The sequence below is a fragment of the Talaromyces stipitatus genome, genomic scaffold, assembly GCF_000003125.1.
Source record: "Talaromyces stipitatus ATCC 10500 scf_1105507295517 genomic scaffold, whole genome shotgun sequence".
In the NCBI taxonomy this organism is placed as follows: Eukaryota; Fungi; Ascomycota; class Eurotiomycetes; order Eurotiales; family Trichocomaceae; genus Talaromyces; species Talaromyces stipitatus.
In genome coordinates this window covers 1,708,465-1,726,556 of record NW_002990121.1, presented here as the reverse complement: position 1 = coordinate 1,726,556, position 18,092 = coordinate 1,708,465, and the positions used below count along the sequence as shown (strand labels likewise).

Below are 18,092 nucleotides of genomic sequence, written 5' to 3'. Positions count from 1 at the left end.
GTTACCGTATTGATACCTATGACGCCATAAGATTCAGGCACCCGCCAGCTGGCATGAAGCTAGCCTGTTAAGGACTAGCGTATATACAGCTGTCTTGTGAACTGCTTGCTTACATAATGTATCTTTACAGATTTAGTTAAACGTAGTTTGAGAAAGAAAAGTCAACGACGATGAAGAAATAAATAATAATAAATATTAAAACAACCTAATCGATCAGCGTCAGATTCGAATGCGACTTCCCAAACACCTTCTTGCGTTCCAGCCCAGTGCTCACAAGCTACGGATTCATTAGAAGGTCGGTTCGGAGATTAATGAATGCTCCCGTACCGCCCTCTTCACTCAGTTCATTTAATAGGACTTCAGTCTGCGAGTAAAGGGTTTCCAGGGCTGCAGTTGATGATTTTCCGAGGGAGACTATTCTCGTTAGTATTTTGTAGATCAAATTGGCGGCGAAGAGACGTACTTAATATGGCGGCATTCAGATCATCGGCCACCGCAATACGTCCCGATGCATCCAGATAATGCCCGTGGACTGAAGATCGAGGATCCGGGTAAGCGACCAACGAGAATATATCGTCGAGATATTTCTTGTCGCCTCCGTATTCATCCGATGGGTAATCCATGCGTAGTTGTTGTCCATATTGCACGGCCTCTGTTAATAGTTCATGGAACTTGGTGGTATCATGTACCTTGGCAGTGGACGTGGGCACTTCAGTATCCATTCCTTCACCGTCAGAGTAACGGTCATCAACGTCCATCGCTTCTTCCGCTCCATCCCTTTCTCGCTCAGCTGCCGCGGCATTCGAGGAGTCGCTGCATTTGCACATCATCTCCAGAAACTTTCGGCATCGTAGTTTGAAGAGAATATGAGGGTTGTCTTGCAAGATCTTGGGAAAGTACGCATTTGTATACTTTAATGCCCTATCAATATCTCCTTCGAGAATGGCGGCGCGGATTTCTAATTTTCGTTAGAAACAGTTAATGTACTTTGAAGGCATAGTACTTACTCTGCCGATTTGCTGTGTCAATATCTTCTCCCGGTTCATGCTCATACAATGACCGCGGCTGTCCATTATCCAGAGCAACAGACTCTTGACGCACTTCTTCCGCAAACGCGCGAGCAGTCTCGTAATAGCCTTCTTGAGTGAGAAACTGAGCCACCAGTTCCTGTAAAAGCCTGTCTTCGTCCAATGGAGGCTGAAGATTGGCAGTACTTGTTTGTTTGATTTCAGAAACGACGGCAAGTTTCTCTTTCTACAAATTGTTTAAGTCTTTCTATTCATGGCTCAAATATGAGGAGAACGCACCTTGACCATCCCGTCGATATCGTACATGAACGGCTGTTGACCGAAATTGACCCTCACATGCATGCCATTGTGTCTCTTCATACCAATAGAAGGGTAAAAAGCTATATTCTTGGAGTTCTGCAGGTCCTTGAATGCGATGCCTGTGACTGTCAGCTATCCACTTCTTAAGTGTTATAGATAGAAGAACGCACCGACTAATATTCCATTCTTGGTAAAAAAGGCACTGCCCGTTGTGAAGTTGACTCCACAGCCAATAGTATCATTAACACCAAAGGTAGGACCAAACGGACGACCCTGACCCTGACCCTCGCCGATAAAGGCTTTTCCGTCGTCTCCGTGGTACGCCCATGAATCGTTATCCCAGCCAGGTAATCGTTCTAGCGAGGCATTCTTTGATGAGAAACCGACGGCAATCACCCTAGACTTGAGTTAGTTCGACCCTGATAATCAGCAGAAAATAAACGTACGCATCCTTAGGTTTGACTAGTATGGTGGCTTCGTAGTAGTATATCCCACCCTCACGAGGCATCGGATAATCCGCCCGTACAGAAGCCGCCTCATGGTCTGGTTTGTGCACATGGCCCATATAGCGTACCTCCATTCCATCGTTGGTCAAATCCAGTCCTTCATGTCTATCATTCTCGTTCCAGCGAGATGGTAGAGGACTCGGTTTATCTTCTGATGCCGCCGCAGTAGAAGGAGCAGCAGCAGCAGCAGGAGTAGTAGTAGTGACGGCAGGCTCCTTCTCGACTATATCGTACGTCATCCCACGATGCGAAGGTGCCATACGGTAAAGGTTGACATGACTCGACGATGCGGAGAGGGATGGCTGTTGCTGTTGTTGCAGATGTGTAGATGACTGTTCGCGTTGAGCAGCAGCTAGCTTTGAGCGTCGGGCGGCTTCTAGTCGAGCCACATATCGCGAGTTTCGGAGGTAGGACGGGACAAAGAAGGAAGGATCCCGAAAGGGAGATGATGATTGTGATGGGGAAGAAGCAGATGACAATAATACTGCTGGTAGACCTGAACCGGCGCCTACAGCATTTGTAGGAGTTGTCGTTGCAGCCCCGGCGTATTCTGGGATATTGGCGAACTGCCGAGAGTAAGAAGGAAGGCCACTGGACCTCCTCCAGCTGGCGCTCGGAGCGCCGAAGTTCATCTGCATGTCTGCATCCGTGGCAGGGACAGAGGTGGAATCGCGGCGGATGGATGTCGTTGTCTGTAGCTGCGGGGGATGATGATGATGAGAGGTGGTTGTAGATGAAGTAGTGGCGGCGGCGGCGGTAGTAGAACTGGTAGTGTCCGCGGTGGAATATTCCGGGTAGTCAGGTAGATAAGGAATCAGACGATGGACGAAAGTTGGTGAAGTGTTGTAGTCGTTGGCAGTGACTGAAGCATAGCGACGAGGAGCGGTTGGCATTGTAGAGCTCCACTGCGGATCGATCACTGGACTAGACTACGTACTTGACCTCGCTCTTCGCTTGTATGAATTATGCCCACCGGTACTGACAAGGATGCAGTCAAGTATGTGATAATATATATACTCACATAGTACTGCACTAATCACTTGTCCGGATAAACAGGAAATCCCGCGTTGTTACAGCCGAGTGACTCGCGTGATCCGGCAATGATTGCCTTGATTAAAAGGAAGAAAACGAAGAATACGAATAATACTTGACAAGTTGACAGAATAGATTCATCAATCACACACACACACACACACACATGCTAAGTGCTAAGCATACATGAATATCTAACCAACTATGGACCGCCGTCCGAGAGCCTGGAAGTAGGTATCAGTGCATATGGTGATGCGGGGAAATCTGGGAGGTTCTCAGTGCGACATTTTGACTCTACTCTGGATCAGCAACGTGCACAATAGCCTTGCCGAAGTTTTTGCCTTCCAACATGTTTACAAAGGCTGTTCCAGCCTTGTCGATTCCGGTGTCGATGTGTTCCTTGGACTTGATGCTGCCTTCGACGAGCCACTACCCCCGTCACCTAGTCAGATGGCTCGTGTAAAATTGATGAGATAAACTAACCTTTGAGACACGCTCGTTTCGCTCCTTTACATATTTAGGACCGAAATCGGGGTCACTAACCAAGAATCCCTGGAATCGGATTCGTTTGGGGACAATGTACGTGAGATTTTTGACGCCGTATCGGTCCTCTATTAGCTTGTCAGCACTATCCCCTGGATAAACGAAGAGAGACTCACCAGGAGGTACACTATATTGCGATACCATTCCACACGCAACTACACAATCAGCACGTTCCTCAACCAGCAGCAAAACAAAAAAGAAAGGAAAAAAAAAAGGCCATACCAATCCGTCCATGAACATTCATACACTCAATCGCAGCAGCCAATTGCTCCCCCCCAACATTCTCGTAATATATATCGACGCCATTCGGAGCCAATCTCTTAAGCGCCTCCAACACCGAAGCCTCCTTTTTATAATTAAACCCACCATCAAACCCCAAATCCTTCACGATGAAATCCAACTTAGCATCATCACCCACACTGCCAATGACTCTCAACCCTTCCCTCTTGGCGATTTGACCGACTATCTGACCCACGGCGCCTGCAGCAGAGGATATAAAGATGGTTTCCCCCTTTTTCGGGTTTCCGATCTCGTACAGACTCGAGTACGCCGTTAAACCGGTCATGCCCAAAATACTCAGGAAGTTTGATAACGGCAGATTATGCGGGTTGTCAATCTTGTGGACGAACGGATGTTCAAGCCATTCTTTCGAAAGAACGCTATACTCTGCAATCTCAAAGAGACCGTAGAGTATATCCCCCTTCTTGATCGTCACGCCTTTACCGGTCGTAAGACTCTCCTCGTTGTCTCCGGCAAGACGCAATACCTGCACCAGCGCATAAGCAGTTATGGGCTTCCCAACCTCGTACGCAGCGGCATAACTAGTTCTTTCCGGTACCCGCATTCGTCCTCTCATATAAGGGTCACAGCTGAAATAGAGACCCTTGACGGCTGCGCCGCCTGCGGGAACATTTTGGCTGTCAAAGTCCGGGAGAGATTCGACTTGGAGATGTTCGCCGACGATGGGGGAGTGGGTTGGAATTTTTTTGTAGATGAGGGCTTTGTTGGAGACCATTTTGTTTTTTCCTCAGTATATATATATATGTGTGTGTATGTGTGCGTATATGTATGTATATGTTCGACAAAACATATGTATACAGAGATAGAGAGGAACTCATATATATACCCACGAAATAGAATTCGAGGAACTCCGTAGCGAGTTACTAATCAACATCATTTCTGCGAAATTGACAAAATGATTGGAAAAAGTGAACGCATTTGCTTTCCCGATCCGTCCATACGGCCGACGGATTTGTTACTGTGTTGAGGCACGTCCGGGTGAATTTCTTGACTGTCAGATTGTCAGATTGTCAGATTGAGGGGATAATATGGATTGTATGGACGATACTTTGGCGGATCACGTGTACGGTACCATTGTTTAATGTGGTGCGACTTGGGGTTATACAACAAACACGGCTAGGTGGATGAGAATGCTTTTCTCGTATTACTATATTATACAATTCCAACCAAAAGAATCCGCGCCATAAACACTTAACAATCAGAGCAAATGCAACATAACCACCATATCCTATACTCCCCGCCCCATATAAGATAACCCGGTAAGAAATAGGGCATAACAAGCAGAGTAAATAATGTACAAGAACAAATATTAAAAAAAAAGAAAGAAAGAATCATCCAGCGGAACCCAGCGCCAGATGAAATGTCTGACAACATCAGTTATGCAGTCATGGCAATAGCTGGCGCCGGAGATTGTGCCGTACTAGGAGGCAGAGACGAGACATCTCCCTCACCGACATTACTCTTCTCGCTCGGCACAGCACTACTCAGCGGATTCGCCTTGCCGACACTGTCAGTGTCCCCGTTGACAGCAGCGGGGGTAACGCCATTGACTTCTTCGGCGCCGCTCGACTCGCCCGTCGTTTGTTGCTGGGTGGCGGGTTTGGGTGTATGCCAACTGGACAATCCCCAGACGACGCCGGTGAAACTCTTGAGTTGGAATGGTTTGCGTTCCCATTTGCGACAGGGTGCTCCGCTGCGATCGAGGGCGCGAAGACCAGCGTTGATGGCGCCTTGGTTGGCTTTGGGGCCTAGTTTGTGGCCTGAGGGAGCGAGTTTGGTGCTGTCGAGGGGTTTATCATCCCTAGAATAATGTTAGTTCGTATGTCTATGCCCAAAAACAAAACAAAAGAACTAAAAAAAAAAATAAGGGTAAGCCTACAATTTCAATCGCTTCTTAGCAGCACTAGGCCTGCTGCGTGGTTTGCTAGCACTAGTCGGATCACCGGTCTTATCGAGAGTTCGCTTGGTACCCCTCGAGCTCGCAGCGCCGTTCTTCTTCGCTTTACCTCCATCCGCAGCTGCAGGCGCAGGTGTCGAGGCTGCGTCGGAAGCTGCATCGAAAGATGAAGCTTGAAGACCGGCTTCTCCACTGGCAGACGACGGTGGTGAAGAGGCGTCTTTGATTTTGACGTCTTTCTCGTCAATAGATGGACTTTTGTGAGGGAAGCGGCTGAGTAAGGAGGACGAGAGCTTGAGGACGATTGTCCGACTGGGTGGTGAAGGCATGGTGATTTTGACTCCTAGTCTGTCTATTCAATCGGTCGGTGTGGTGGTGTAGATTATATCTGTTGATATTATTCGAGAAAAGTAGTCGAGTACTCTATCGCTCGCTTCGTAATTTTGCCTGCCTTATGGATATTTGGCAGTGTGCTGCAATTAATTAGCGTTGGAATTCCAACCAGATAAAGGATTGTCGGCGGCGGTGAGACAGCGACAATGCAAAGTTCAAGGGGGGGCTGACCGGTCACGACGAGGCAAAGTGGTCGGCAGGCGAGGAGGCAAAGGCGCGGCGGTGGAGAGAATGTGGCATAGTCCGAAGATAGAAATTTGGTGGTGGTGGTGATGGTGGTGATGATGATAGCGATGAAGAAAGTGATGAAAGTGAGGACGGGGGAGAGAAGGACGAGGATGGAGAGGGACGGAAGGACAAGGAAGGATGGCGGCGTGTTGAGAGTTTCATTGTGGTTTGGTTTAATTTTTATTTTATTTTTTCTCGTTCTTGTATGGATCGTTAGATTGGCAACGAAGGCAGAGAGTTGCGCAGTTTGCCTGTAATCAGGAGACGCGGTTTGGTCACGGGAGTGTATTGCCCACCTGTTGGTTGCCTGTTTGGCGGTGCCGTACGGTAAGCATGCCGTACGGTAATATTACCACCGCCCAGCCACTGCTCTCCTTTCTTGCCGGACTTTTCTCCCTCTCACAATGCTTTGTCCGAAATACTAGACTCGACTTACTTGTCTATACCAACCATTTTCAAAAGAACAATACCATCTATTGCAATGAAAGTGACGAGTCATACATAGGCAATGGTGATGGTTCGATTTGATCGATTGGCCGATCTACATCGACCCTTGCGAATGATTCTCGCCGAACAAGGAAGAATCAGAAATCCCAAAGCGACCAGCGGCGCTGCTACGTATCGGTGCGAACCAAGAAAATCGCTCCTAAGAATGTCTATACCCGGTCATCCTCGGATGTCTCGGTGTCATCATCGTCAATATGTAGAGTAATTTACATATCACGTACTTACTTACCAAGTCACACGCGAGCTAATATTGCCTCTTCGGGAGTCTGATTACACAGTATCTGTCGGTGTCCGTGACTCGTGTATAAGAAATACTTCGTATAGTACTTGGTATAATAAAATCAATAATCTATACTACCGAGCCGCCCCTCCGCCTCTGCACCTGAGCAACCGCCTCCTGAACCTCAGACGCACTTCGCACACTCCCCAAAACCAAGCCCTCCTTCATTCCACGCCGGAGTACCGACACACTTTCCCGATCCCCTCGGAACGGACTAAGGGACAACTCCAACAATCTCGAAGCTTCCGTATCAGTCATCCGCGACAATTGCGCTACGTGGCCTAGTCGCTGGAGGGTCTCGGGCTTCAATCCTCCTCCGCTCGCAGATGAAGTTTGTCGGGACACGTAGAGAGGTGCGATTTGCGAAATGAAGATGTGCACTGTAATCGATACTCGGCGCGCGAGGGAAATCATTTGAAACGGTAGGAGGTATAAAACTTGTGCAGTTTGGTTTTTGCTGAGACCGATGTATGATCGGAGAAATGTAGGGATGTAGGTTGATGATATAACGAGAGAGAACGGCTGCGTGACTAGGACAAGCTCAAGAACAACCAAAGCAGCAAAGGTATAGAATCGCCACTGCAAAACATGCAAAACACCAAATTAGCAGAGGTAGCGAATGCTTAGAGAATACTCACGTATCGACCCCATGCCGACCAATAAACCCAATTCAGCACTAATATCGTTCCCAAACCCCCAATATACTGAGTCAAGGATTGTTTCAAACCCGCGTACAGGAAATCACGCACTGTACTACTATTCCTCCATTCGTTCACCTGCGGTCCGAATCTGTCGTAACCAAACCGAACCGCCGGATCCAAAAGCGTATCCTGAGCTAGTTTCAAATATACAAAGGAACTATCAGACAGAGTCTGCTGCTGATGATTCAGCTTATCGGGATGATGTTGAGCGGCCAGCCGCCGAAATCGAGATTTGATGGTACGCTCATCGGCCGAGGGTGAAACACCCAATACGCTGTAAAAGTCCCCCGCAGCGCGTACTTCGTAGAAACTTTCGTATATTGTGTAGAAGAGGTAGAGGGTGACGACGAAGATGAAGATACGGCGGCGGTGTTTGTCGAAGCGCGGTGTGCCGGGTTGAGGTCGTGGATCACCGGCGCGGATGGTGAGCCCGTAGTAGAGGTTTTGGAGCAGGGAGGTTACATACTGAGTTGTCAGTCGTGGTCTAGCAGTATCGAGGAGTTTGAGATAGTTGAGTACATACGTTTGGTAGAACGGCCCAGCCGATGAATGATAACACGCTTGACATGTTGAGCAATCAAACAATATTAAAATGCGAGTATAGCCGCTGCTCATATCCACATTTGTGTATAGATAAGAACAAACAACTATCCCAAAGACTGTTGCGATAGCTAAAGTGTCATCGTCCATGTTTACTGTGATTGTTTATTCCGACCAGTCATATGCCGCCGCAGCTCACCGCCCTGTACCCAGCTTCGTTCTCTTTTTCTGCCGAATTTTTTTTCCTTTCTCCGCGAATAATTATTGAATTCTCATACAATATCTCCGAGCTCAACAACTCGTTAAGTCAATTCAAACATGTCCACCAACACGGTACCTCCCGAGAAGAAACGAAAGCACAAGAATAAGGAGCACTCACCCTCCAAAAAGCGCAAACATGCCGCCACAACAGCCTCAGACGATGTACTACTCCAAATGGACATACACTCTTCACCAAAGCAGCAGAGCAACAATAGAATAGACAAAAGTCATGTCGTGTCAATTACCGATGCAGCAACACCAGATGCAGGTTCACCATTCCGTCTAATCAATGCGACTATGTATTTACCACTTTCGCCGATTTCGATTTCTTCAACGCATGCTGCGGCTTCACTTATTGCGGAGCATTTGGCACCGTTATTATTGACTTATTACCCTCCTTTCAAGGGGATTGTATTGGCTTATTCTAATGGTTCGATTTCAGAGAGTCCGCCTGCGCCGAGTCAAGTCAACAGCAGCCATAATAGCAACTCGTCACACTTAAATCTCGATAACCCGAAACCATTGACTCTTGCCCTGACCGCTAATGAGTATGGAGTGTTATACTTATATCTTACCGCGACATTTCTGGTTTTCAGCCCACAGAAGGGACAGATACTTGAGGGATGGGTAAATGTTCAATCCGAAGGTTTCGTAGGCGCAATTGCTTATAACCTCTTTTCCGTGGGTATTGAGCGGAAACGAGTCCCCAAAACCTGGAAATGGATTCCACCCGGTGCAGATGATGAGGAGGAGGATCCGGCGGTCAGTGATAAAAAGGGAGGATACGTCTCTGCTACATCCGGAGACGAGGATGGATCAAGAGCCAATAACAATAATAAAGTAACCTTTGATGCTGAAAAGGAACATTTTACTCCTCTGCCTAAAAGGGTTAGTAGGAAACCCATCACTCTCCCAGATGGGGATACGAATATGCTTGGAGAAGAGTTTGGTGAATATGATGACGATGACGATGAGGACGAAGATTCGAATACGACGGGTTATTTCCAGAGCGTTTCGGGGCATCGTGTTCGTGGGACCGTACGGTTCCGTGTAAGGGATGTGGATGTTATTCCTGGCGCGGATCCGGATCGTGGGTTTTTGAGTATAGAAGGGACCATGCTTTCTCCAGAGGAGGAGGCAAGGTTGGAAGAAGAAGAGCGCAATGGGCCTTTGCCGGCTCATAGACAGCGGGATCCTTATGCTGTTACTGGCGGAGTTTCGTCTGTAGTGGTCACTTCGCAGACTCGAACGCCGCAGAATGATGTTACTGAGATTCGATTGGATACGACGACGACGACGGCAAAGTCGGGATCTACGGAGGACAAGAAAAAGGAAAAGAAGAGTAAGGACAAGTCAAAATCGAAGAGGAAGGAGTAGTTTTGATGTGTATTTTGTTTATGAATGTTGGAAGACGGTGTTAGGGGTCTCTTGTCGTACTTTGCTTTTGTTTCATGGTCTGAATATTGTATATATTCCTTTACAAAGCTCATGAAAGAAGCGCATATCCGAAAGGGTAGTGTTTACGTGGCCAAAATTGGGGACAATCTCCATACTTCTATGTGCAGGTCGGGCTTCCGTCCTGAAGTCAATTGTGTTGCTGCTTGAATAGCGTGGACGTTGATCGACGATGTCGTCTAAAAGATGAAGCAGTAGCTATTCTGCATTGATTAAGGCATTAGAGTCGCAAGTACTGTTCAACTGAAAGGACCTATTCACCATCTCCGCTCCTTCAAAACCTGGACAAATCTCTCCCAACTCTCTCTGTCCACTTAGCAAATCCTCAGCAGGAGCATAGGAATCATAAAATAGATAATTCTCTTTCCTGCCAATCGCCATCAACAGATTCAGTACACAGAACACATTAGTCATGTCTTCATGGCTGAGCGTATCCGTTAACGACTCAATTGCTTTGGGCTGCATGGCGACATCGCGTTGTTGGGCTAGTTCGAGGTAGAGTTGTAGTGTGGCGGATGGTTTGCAAAGAATACTTTTCTGGTCTTGCTTTTAATTCCTGAGCTGTAGGAAGGATGAATATACTCCGATTGATGCATTAGAGGAAGCCCCTGAATAATAGCCGAGGACCCTGATGAACGATGTACTGTCCCTGCACTAAGAGGGAAGAGGATTAGTTCGGAGCTGAAAGGGTCCAAATTATTCTTATTTGAGAACCCTGGAAGGTCATTCGGCGCTATCTGGGGACTAAACCGTTTGTGCCGTAGGGTTGTTTGCGCCCCCAGAAAGACGTTTATCGAGCGATGTTGCGATTTGAACCGCTTATTCGCCTCTTCGTCACAGAGTGATGTATGACTTCGGCCTATGAATGTGCCGATTGACTTCATTGAGCCTGGCAACCTAATCGCTGAATATTTCGGGACCCAACATAATTGCACATCAGATGCTTGATACGCGTAGAGCATGTCACAGCGGAAACCGCCAATGGAACTTGCCAGCTTGATCTGAGGTAGTCGTGGTGTAAAAGCCGTGGACTAACCATGCTGCGTTTCCAGTGATATACCACATGGGACTTAGTTGAATCGTAGCCTGCGTGAACTTCATCAAGCCGAGAGTAGCGTCATGCCGAGATTGGTAGACACTTCTCCATTTGCATACTTGGTGTAGACTTCAGTTCTTCAAGACTCGAGTCGGCAGAAGGAATATTTGACTCAATTGTGACAAGTATCGTTGACCCTAGAATCAAGACAAAGGTGATATGATATATATCAAAATCGGGACCTGTGTAGAATGGAAAAATCCTGTCTGCTCTTCAAAAGTTGGAGACTCGAAGCCAGATTTTTCCATGATAAAGTGACAACCTCCTAGCAGGCGTCATCAGCACGGAACTGTGTCAAGGAAGAGGACGAACATACGGCATGCGTTAAGAAAAGCGCTAAAAGTATCTTGATTCCGGATGGTAGCTGATATCACGAATTGTCTCACGCCGTGTGATGAGAATAGAAGAGATATTGCATCGATAAGGAGCGGTATTATGGCTTTATCGTATATCTATTAACCGACATTAGTACAAGTTCCCCCATCCGCCTTACAGTTTTATTAACAATGGACTTACCAAATCAGCACCCAAAGCAATATCGAATTGCTGTTCTGTCCCGTTAGTGGACAGTGGATCGCCCCATACCCACTGCCTCCCCTCGATACTTCCATTGCTTCTACCGAAACCATTTTGTTCCAGACATGGCCTATTAAAGACATCAACCAACTTAGAATTTCCATCCGTCATAAGGACTTTTGCCGCACCCAGGAATTTCTGGCACAATAGCGAAATGAAACCAGTACCGGCGCCGAGTTCTACAACCCTCTTGCCCTGTACTGACACTGGTGACGATCCTCCACAAGAAGTCGACGAGAGATACGTGCCGAGATGTAAGGCAGCTTCCCAAGTACGAAAGCCCGTTGAGCCAGAGCCATAAATCAAGCCTCTAGATTCAAAGGTTACTACTTGTTTCCTTTCTTGCAGTTCCGCTTGAGGAACTGTATATGAAACAAATGAAAGTTGTGGCTCTTCTGTATCTAGTGACATGGACGAGGATTCCTCTGCCGGTTGGGACATCAAATCTATCATGGCCGCAATCAAAGGCTCAATTATTTCCTACAAAAAATCACATCAGCCCTGTCTATCATACGGCTAAGAAATACGCAAATCTACAAAAGGATTACATACATCCTCCTCAGGATCCCACCGAGGATCACTCTCGATAACGAAAATCAGTCTTTTCAACAGCCTTAGTCGATACGTAGCTGGCGGAATGACCGGAGAAAGAAGCTCTTCATTGAACATCTCATTGTATATGCGATTCTGCGTGATAGAGTTCTTGAGCACGCTTGATGACGGTATAGACAAGCTTCTAAGCTCCACCAACTCGAAATACTGTGCGATCAGACGCAAAACATCTTTGGTCTCTGTAATTGACTCCATTGAGACGAATATAGTCATGAAGTGCAAGAAAGAAGAAGTCGAGATTGAGTTGAGGTTGAGATGTTTCAAAAGACAGGAAGTGATTATGTAATGATACCAACTCCCTGATTGGTCAACTGACCGTAACCATGACGCTATACCTTTATTAGCGCTAGCGCGGCTAGCCGAGCACTCCAGCCCACATGACTTTTTCGACGACCGCACGAAAATTGAATTTGTGTGCGTTGAAGCGATTAGAGGGCAACTCCGACAACATCCACTCATCCCGCCAACTTTTTTCTGTGTTGTCGTCGAAAGCCACTGAGACTGTTCTTTTTCGACAAGAACTTTTCGACAATCAGAAAAAAATCACCGTTATCATGGCCGACGCTCCTATTACCTTGCGGACGCGCAAGTTCATCCGCAACCCTCTTTTGGCCCGCAAGCAGATGGTCGTGTAAGCTTTTACCTTGTGTCCTTGTGTTGCTGAAACAGTCTTCTGTGTCCTTTCTCGGATTCCTTGATATGCTTGGGCGATTTTTTGCGATGGTCTTGCGGCTATAATTCGATGATCGATACAGCAGACTCGACAGAGCGGTAGGCGACAGGCGACAGAGAGCGATAGCGATTTCGAGATAGGGCTGGTCGACTAGTGGAACAGATACTCGCATACGGGAAAAGAAGAAGATTGAAGGCTTGCATCGTTGGAATGGCAGATTGGTATTTTTGCTGGACGGTATAGTGGATTTGAAAAACTGGCAGTGGTCTCTGTCTACGTCTGCCGCATCGTACTACCGGTCTAAAAGCTATCGCAATCATCGTTAACATATCAAGGATCAAGGGATAACAGAAATTGTCGCTGCATCGACTTGGGAAATGCAATTCTAACGTATCTCTAGGGACGTCCTCCACCCCAACCGCGCCAACGTGTCCAAGGATGAACTCCGTGAGAAATTGGCCGACCTCTACAAGGCCAACAAGGACCAGGTTTCCGTCTTTGGTTTCCGCACTCAGTTCGGTGGTGGCAAGAGCACTGGCTTCGCCCTTGTCTACGACTCACACGAGGCTTTGAAGAAATTCGAGCCTCACTACCGTCTCGTCCGTATCGGTGCTGCTGCTAAGATCGAGAAGGCCAGCCGACAGCAACGTATGTTTTTTCTTTTCTTTTTTTCTTTATGTTGCAAAAGCAAGAACTAACATCATCCAGGCAAACAACGCAAGAACCGTTCCAAGAAGTTCCGGGGTACCGCCAAGACAAAGGGTCCCAAGAAGAGCAAGGACTAAATCACCTAACGTCCAATGTCTTCTCTGGGGTGATGGTGATACAAAAAAGGGCGTTGATAATTGCATTGAATTTACGAAATCTGGGAATAAATTACTATTCTTTTTATTGACTCCAACAACAAACATTACTTTTTCATCCGATTTTCATATCTGTTCTGTTCTTGTTATATTTTGGGGCAAGTTCAAAGCAAACAATCAATTGTTCCCTTTTTCTGTAAAGTCTGTTGTCTGCAGTCTGAGACGAGAAAAAGAAAAGAGCAAAAAGAATACAAAACCAGAATACCCTTCCATCTACCTCGAGGTCTACCGAATATTGGTTTGTTGTATGCTATTCGAGATACAGCTACTTTCCCTGAAAGCAGTGAAGAACATGAACATCATCGACTATCTATTCAAATCCAAATTGAGATTCTAGATCATTAGATAACTGCTGTCATGTGACCTGATATTACTGCCACCTCCTCGGGCAGTCGGCTACTTTCAGCCCCGAATTTACGTACAACATGTTGAGACCTAGGCCAAAAGCAGAAAGGTACTCTCCAAACTCACTGCACTTTTCACCTGATCTAGCAGAGAATAGCTGATTACTCATGTCTCGTGGTAGTCGTTAGGCACTGAACAACATGATTGGCCGGATTCAATATTCCTTAACCCTAACTAAGGCACTGCTCAGACCTAATCGGGATTACGGTTTGAGCCCAGAGCGCCGGTTATCAGGGATCATGGTGTTTTTTCTTTTGTTTGTGAATCGGTTCTTAGTTGCTCATTTCGATTCTTTACTTTCATGAGAATGTATGTGCAGGAACTCGTGACATTGGGCTGAATATATTGGCTTGCGGCGAATTCCAAAGTATGTCAACCTAGAAACATTCGGTATACTATAGCTTCAAGCACCGCTGGAACCCAAGTGTCAATGGTTGACAACACTGTTGAACACTGCTACTACACTGCACTAACACACAATTTGTGGGCTGCCCGGCTGAATAAGAACAATGCCATCATGGCCAAAAATCAACCCGAGGGTTGTAAAAACCCTTATTCGGTGTTGGGTTCCTGCATTTATAAGTACAGTGTTGATGGTGATTCATCCTTCATTGCGAAACATTGGTCAGGCATCATTTTTCATGATGTGAGACTAGATCATCATCCAACTGCTATATTGACCGGGCTACTGACCGATTACTATAGAATGGTTCAGGCGATGTGCCCTCCAGCCGGTATCGAAACAATCTTTATTTTCATGGCAATCTCTATCTGGCTAGGTATGTTGCTGGCCTGGGGCTGGGGCGTCATCGTGATGAAAGCGGCCTACGCAGCGCGACCAGCTTCAGTCTACCAGGCTCAACTACAGCACATGCAACAAGTCGCGACGCAACGCGCCAATCAATCAGGTCTACCTGTCGCTACCGAAGCACGCGCCCTCGTGTATGAAGGATATATGCTGGATGCTCGTGTCTCTGCAGTTTTCCTGGTTCTGGGGATCCTTTTCGTCTACGTTATTTCTCTTATACGCATAAAAAATCCCAAGTTCGTCTTTTTTCACCTCTTCGGAATTATCGTCATTGATATCTTTATAACAATCGGTCCATTGTTACCGAGCTTCAATGGCACTTTGTCAAATCTGATCGTCGTGCCTAGCTCGATAGGATTAGGCCTTGCTTTTGTCGCCTCCCTTCTTCTCTTTCCGCAGTCGACGTCCCATATTACACTGGACACGATGGAGAAAATAGTGGATATGCTCAAGATTCCCCTAACGGCCACTCTAGACGGGCCAGTGGAGAAGGCAAAAGAATCGGAGGAACTCGCGGGTCTAAAAGCTACTGAACAGGGCTTGCTCGGCCAATGGAATGAACTGCAACCGATGCTTGGGTTTCTGAAACTTGATCTTAGTATTGGCCGGTGGAGTGATAAAGATATCACCAACGTTGCAGAAGATTTGCGAAAGGCTTTCATCGGTACTAAGAATCTTTTGAACTTCAAGATAGCTCGACTGAGCCATACACTTCAATCCCAAAAGACTCTGGCGCTACCTCTACCTGGTACTGCTTCGTCAGAGGATAACGGTGAGGATGCCGAATCAACAGAGACATCACTAAAGGAAAAGATCAAAAGGCCGACAGATGTTGGTTTTCATCAATTAACCGAATTTTCAGTGTTTCTAAAAGCCATCGATGATTCTCATAGTGCTGAAATCCAAAACGAAACTGTGGCAATGCTTCATGAGAATAGCGCAGAAGTCATCCAAGCTTCTCTTGAGGCCTTGGACTCAGTGAAGGAGCTTTTCAACACTGTTAATACTGCTAGAATATTCAGTCGTCTGTCTCAGGAAACCCAAGAACAACATGTCAAACGAAGCGAGTCTTCTTTGGAGAACCTACGCGCTGCGCGAGCTACCTTTGTCCAAAAGACCACCGAACAATTACTAGAGACTAACGCCGAATTATTCGATGCAGAAGGCAAGGTCAAGGAATTGAAGATGCACCTTCGTCACCGGTTCCGCGTCGTGGTTTTCGGCATGATTTTTGAAGAACATATCCTCGGGGTCGTGGATGGGATTATCCCTTTACTTGAAACCACTGCTTCGCGCTACAGGGACAAAACTCGCGCTCGAATCTGGTTTCCAGCTAGAATCAGAAAGGTCACTAAATGGATATTCGGACGAGCTGAAAAGGCGCCCGTTCGCGCTGACACTCAATACGCTGATCCGGATGAGATTGTCGATCAGTCCGAAGTGCTCCAGGAGAAGCTGGGAATAGCCAAGGGTATCGGAAAGAGACCAGGTTCGAAATTGGGGAGAGGTATTAGTGGTTTCTATCGATTTCTTGTTTCGCCAGATTCGCTTTACGGAATTCGTATGGTGGTGGTATCTATCGCCGTGGCTATCCCAGCGGTGATCCCTCATACAGCCGGATTCTATTATAAACAGAGAGGTCTTTGGGCACTAATCATGGCTCAGACGACATTACTTGCTTATATGGCTGATTTCACATACTCAGTGGTCGCCAGGGCTATTGGATCAGTGGTTGGCGCCGTGTTGGGTCTTGTGGCTTGGTATATTGGCTCTGGAAACGGTGATGGGAATGCGTTTGGTTTGGCTGCTATAATTGGAGTCCTGCTCTTTCCGATGATATATGCACGTGTGATTTTGCCGCCTCAGTTCTTGATGCCAGTGGTAATGGGCGCTGCAACATTTTTCTTGGTTGTAGGATACGGCTATGATTATGGGTAAGTTACGGCTCATTCTTGTGAAGGAGTTGCTAATCTCGTATAGGCACATCGCAGCATACGGTTTACCAGGCTACGGGTACACAATCTTCTGGCGGCGGTTACTTCTTGCTCTCATCGGTCTTGGAGCTTCAATAATCGTTCAAGTCCTCCCGCGTCCAGTTTCAGCTACTCGACATGTCAGCCGGGCACTTTCAAACTCAATTAGCACACTATGTGACCATTACGCTCTCCTTCTCTCGTCATTAGGCGAATCCCACAACCCGGGCCTTCAAGCCGTGACTGGACAACTCTCCATCCAATTATCCGGATCTCTCAGTGAACTAGACGTGCTGATTACACTCATCAAAATCGAAATCTCAACGACAAACTTTGACAGCGCAGCCTTGCGCAAAATCAAGGATCTTTGTGTAGAACTGAACTACTCCCTCGGCAGATTACTCTACATCACTTCCTCACTATCCATCGAGTACCAAGAACTACTATCCCGCGAAGTCGGTCTTCGCAGTCACCATGCCATCGGCGATGTCATGGCAGTACTAGGCGTCATCGAGCAATCCCTCAAAACAGGCGATGCGCTTCCAGAAGTCCTACCCACACCGCTGGTGAAGAGATGTTTTGATCATTGGGTCAAAGCAGATATGGGTCTGATAATGAGTGTGACCAAGGCTAGGGATGAAGAGTATCGCAAGTTTTGCACGGCGTTGAGCTCGTATTTGAGGTTTTTAGCGGCCGTGGATGATCTTGTTTTGGTTATGAAGGAGACTTTGGGAGAGGCGCATGTTGTGTCTAGAGAGTTGTTGCATCAGATTTGATTTTGAATTACCTAATAGTATATCATCAATTTAATAGTTTTGCTTGATCTACGAACCAGTTGTAATGCGGCCGGTGGATATTGAGCATGCATGAAGCATCTCCGAGCTATGATGTTCAGGGCGATATCCGAGCCTCAACATCTCCGAGCCTCAACAACCCTAAAAATTCATGTCCGAAAATTCGTATACCAAAGTCAAATCTATCATGAATTGACTTTATTGGATGTCGATACATACTCGGACGTTGGTTTGAGGGTCATCTACAATCATATCTGAATTCATCACCCACTTCTCGGATTCTGGAGTTAAGTGATAAGTCCAGCCGTTTTCTAGTACCTC

The 18,092-nt window shown here is 46.8% G+C and overlaps 8 protein-coding genes across 9 annotated transcripts, besides 6 other annotated features; 3 read left to right on the top strand and 5 right to left on the bottom strand.

Moving 5' to 3' along the window:
- Positions 1 to 162: 162 nt before the first annotated feature.
- On the bottom strand, positions 163 to 2,763 carry TSTA_006640 (Ran-binding protein (RanBP10), putative). The gene is made up of 6 exons (XM_002488254.1): positions 1,775 to 2,763; positions 1,499 to 1,725; positions 1,308 to 1,447; positions 1,008 to 1,254; positions 464 to 958; positions 163 to 414 (listed from the first exon to the last, which is right to left on the bottom strand). The coding sequence occupies exons 1-6, from the start codon at positions 2,725 to 2,727 to the stop codon at positions 278 to 280; spliced, it is 2,199 nt and encodes a 732-aa protein (XP_002488299.1). The 5' UTR covers positions 2,728 to 2,763; the 3' UTR covers positions 163 to 277.
- Positions 177 to 201: a sequence feature (AT_rich).
- Positions 1,991 to 2,045: a microsatellite.
- Positions 2,764 to 2,864: 101 nt separating the features above from the next.
- TSTA_006630 (alcohol dehydrogenase, putative) lies at positions 2,865 to 4,552 on the bottom strand. Of its 2 annotated transcripts, XM_002488252.1 has the most exons (4): positions 3,632 to 4,552; positions 3,526 to 3,564; positions 3,350 to 3,477; positions 2,865 to 3,295 (listed from the first exon to the last, which is right to left on the bottom strand). In XM_002488252.1, exons 1-4 carry the CDS (start codon positions 4,422 to 4,424, stop codon positions 3,161 to 3,163), a joined length of 1,095 nt encoding a protein of 364 aa, XP_002488297.1. In that variant the 5' UTR covers positions 4,425 to 4,552; the 3' UTR covers positions 2,865 to 3,160. The 2 variants fall into 2 exon arrangements, with proteins under 2 accessions (XP_002488297.1, XP_002488298.1); XM_002488253.1 differs by having other exon boundaries at positions 3,350 to 4,552.
- Positions 3,012 to 3,033: a microsatellite.
- Positions 4,440 to 4,487: a microsatellite.
- A 445-nt stretch (positions 4,553 to 4,997) lies between the features above and the next one.
- TSTA_006620 (uncharacterized protein) lies at positions 4,998 to 5,935 on the bottom strand (the record flags this gene model as incomplete). The annotated part of the gene is made up of 2 exons (XM_002488251.1): positions 4,998 to 5,510; positions 5,589 to 5,935. The coding sequence occupies 2 exons, from the start codon at positions 5,933 to 5,935 to the stop codon at positions 5,087 to 5,089; spliced, it is 771 nt and encodes a 256-aa protein (XP_002488296.1). The 3' UTR covers positions 4,998 to 5,086.
- Positions 5,936 to 6,257: 322 nt separating this feature from the next.
- Positions 6,258 to 6,286: a microsatellite.
- Positions 6,287 to 6,399: 113 nt separating this feature from the next.
- Positions 6,400 to 6,421: a sequence feature (AT_rich).
- Positions 6,422 to 7,060: 639 nt separating this feature from the next.
- Positions 7,061 to 8,403, bottom strand: TSTA_006610 (membrane associated DnaJ chaperone, putative). Its single transcript, XM_002488250.1, has 3 exons — positions 8,239 to 8,403; positions 7,653 to 8,180; positions 7,061 to 7,593 (listed from the first exon to the last, which is right to left on the bottom strand). The coding sequence occupies exons 1-3, from the start codon at positions 8,281 to 8,283 to the stop codon at positions 7,084 to 7,086; spliced, it is 1,083 nt and encodes a 360-aa protein (XP_002488295.1). The 5' UTR covers positions 8,284 to 8,403; the 3' UTR covers positions 7,061 to 7,083.
- Positions 8,404 to 8,542: 139 nt separating this feature from the next.
- Positions 8,543 to 9,941, top strand: TSTA_006600 (RNA polymerase I subunit Rpa43, putative). Its single transcript, XM_002488249.1, has 2 exons — positions 8,543 to 9,064; positions 9,113 to 9,941. Exons 1-2 carry the CDS (start codon positions 8,574 to 8,576, stop codon positions 9,891 to 9,893), a joined length of 1,272 nt encoding a protein of 423 aa, XP_002488294.1. The 5' UTR covers positions 8,543 to 8,573; the 3' UTR covers positions 9,894 to 9,941.
- A 952-nt stretch (positions 9,942 to 10,893) lies between these two features.
- On the bottom strand, positions 10,894 to 12,450 carry TSTA_006590 (uncharacterized protein; the record flags this gene model as incomplete). The annotated part of the gene is made up of 4 exons (XM_002488248.1): positions 10,894 to 11,249; positions 11,384 to 11,519; positions 11,584 to 12,123; positions 12,196 to 12,450. 4 exons carry the CDS (start codon positions 12,448 to 12,450, stop codon positions 11,089 to 11,091), a joined length of 1,092 nt encoding a protein of 363 aa, XP_002488293.1. The 3' UTR covers positions 10,894 to 11,088.
- Positions 12,451 to 12,671: 221 nt separating this feature from the next.
- On the top strand, positions 12,672 to 14,101 carry TSTA_006580 (40S ribosomal protein S24). Its single transcript, XM_002488247.1, has 3 exons — positions 12,672 to 12,886; positions 13,329 to 13,576; positions 13,637 to 14,101. The coding sequence occupies exons 1-3, from the start codon at positions 12,810 to 12,812 to the stop codon at positions 13,711 to 13,713; spliced, it is 402 nt and encodes a 133-aa protein (XP_002488292.1). The 5' UTR covers positions 12,672 to 12,809; the 3' UTR covers positions 13,714 to 14,101.
- Positions 14,102 to 14,789: 688 nt separating this feature from the next.
- On the top strand, positions 14,790 to 17,799 carry TSTA_006570 (uncharacterized protein; the record flags this gene model as incomplete). Its single annotated transcript, XM_002488246.1, has 3 exons — positions 14,790 to 14,842; positions 14,902 to 16,938; positions 16,985 to 17,799. The coding sequence occupies 3 exons, from the start codon at positions 14,790 to 14,792 to the stop codon at positions 17,751 to 17,753; spliced, it is 2,859 nt and encodes a 952-aa protein (XP_002488291.1). The 3' UTR covers positions 17,754 to 17,799.
- Positions 17,800 to 18,092: the final 293 nt, after the last annotated feature.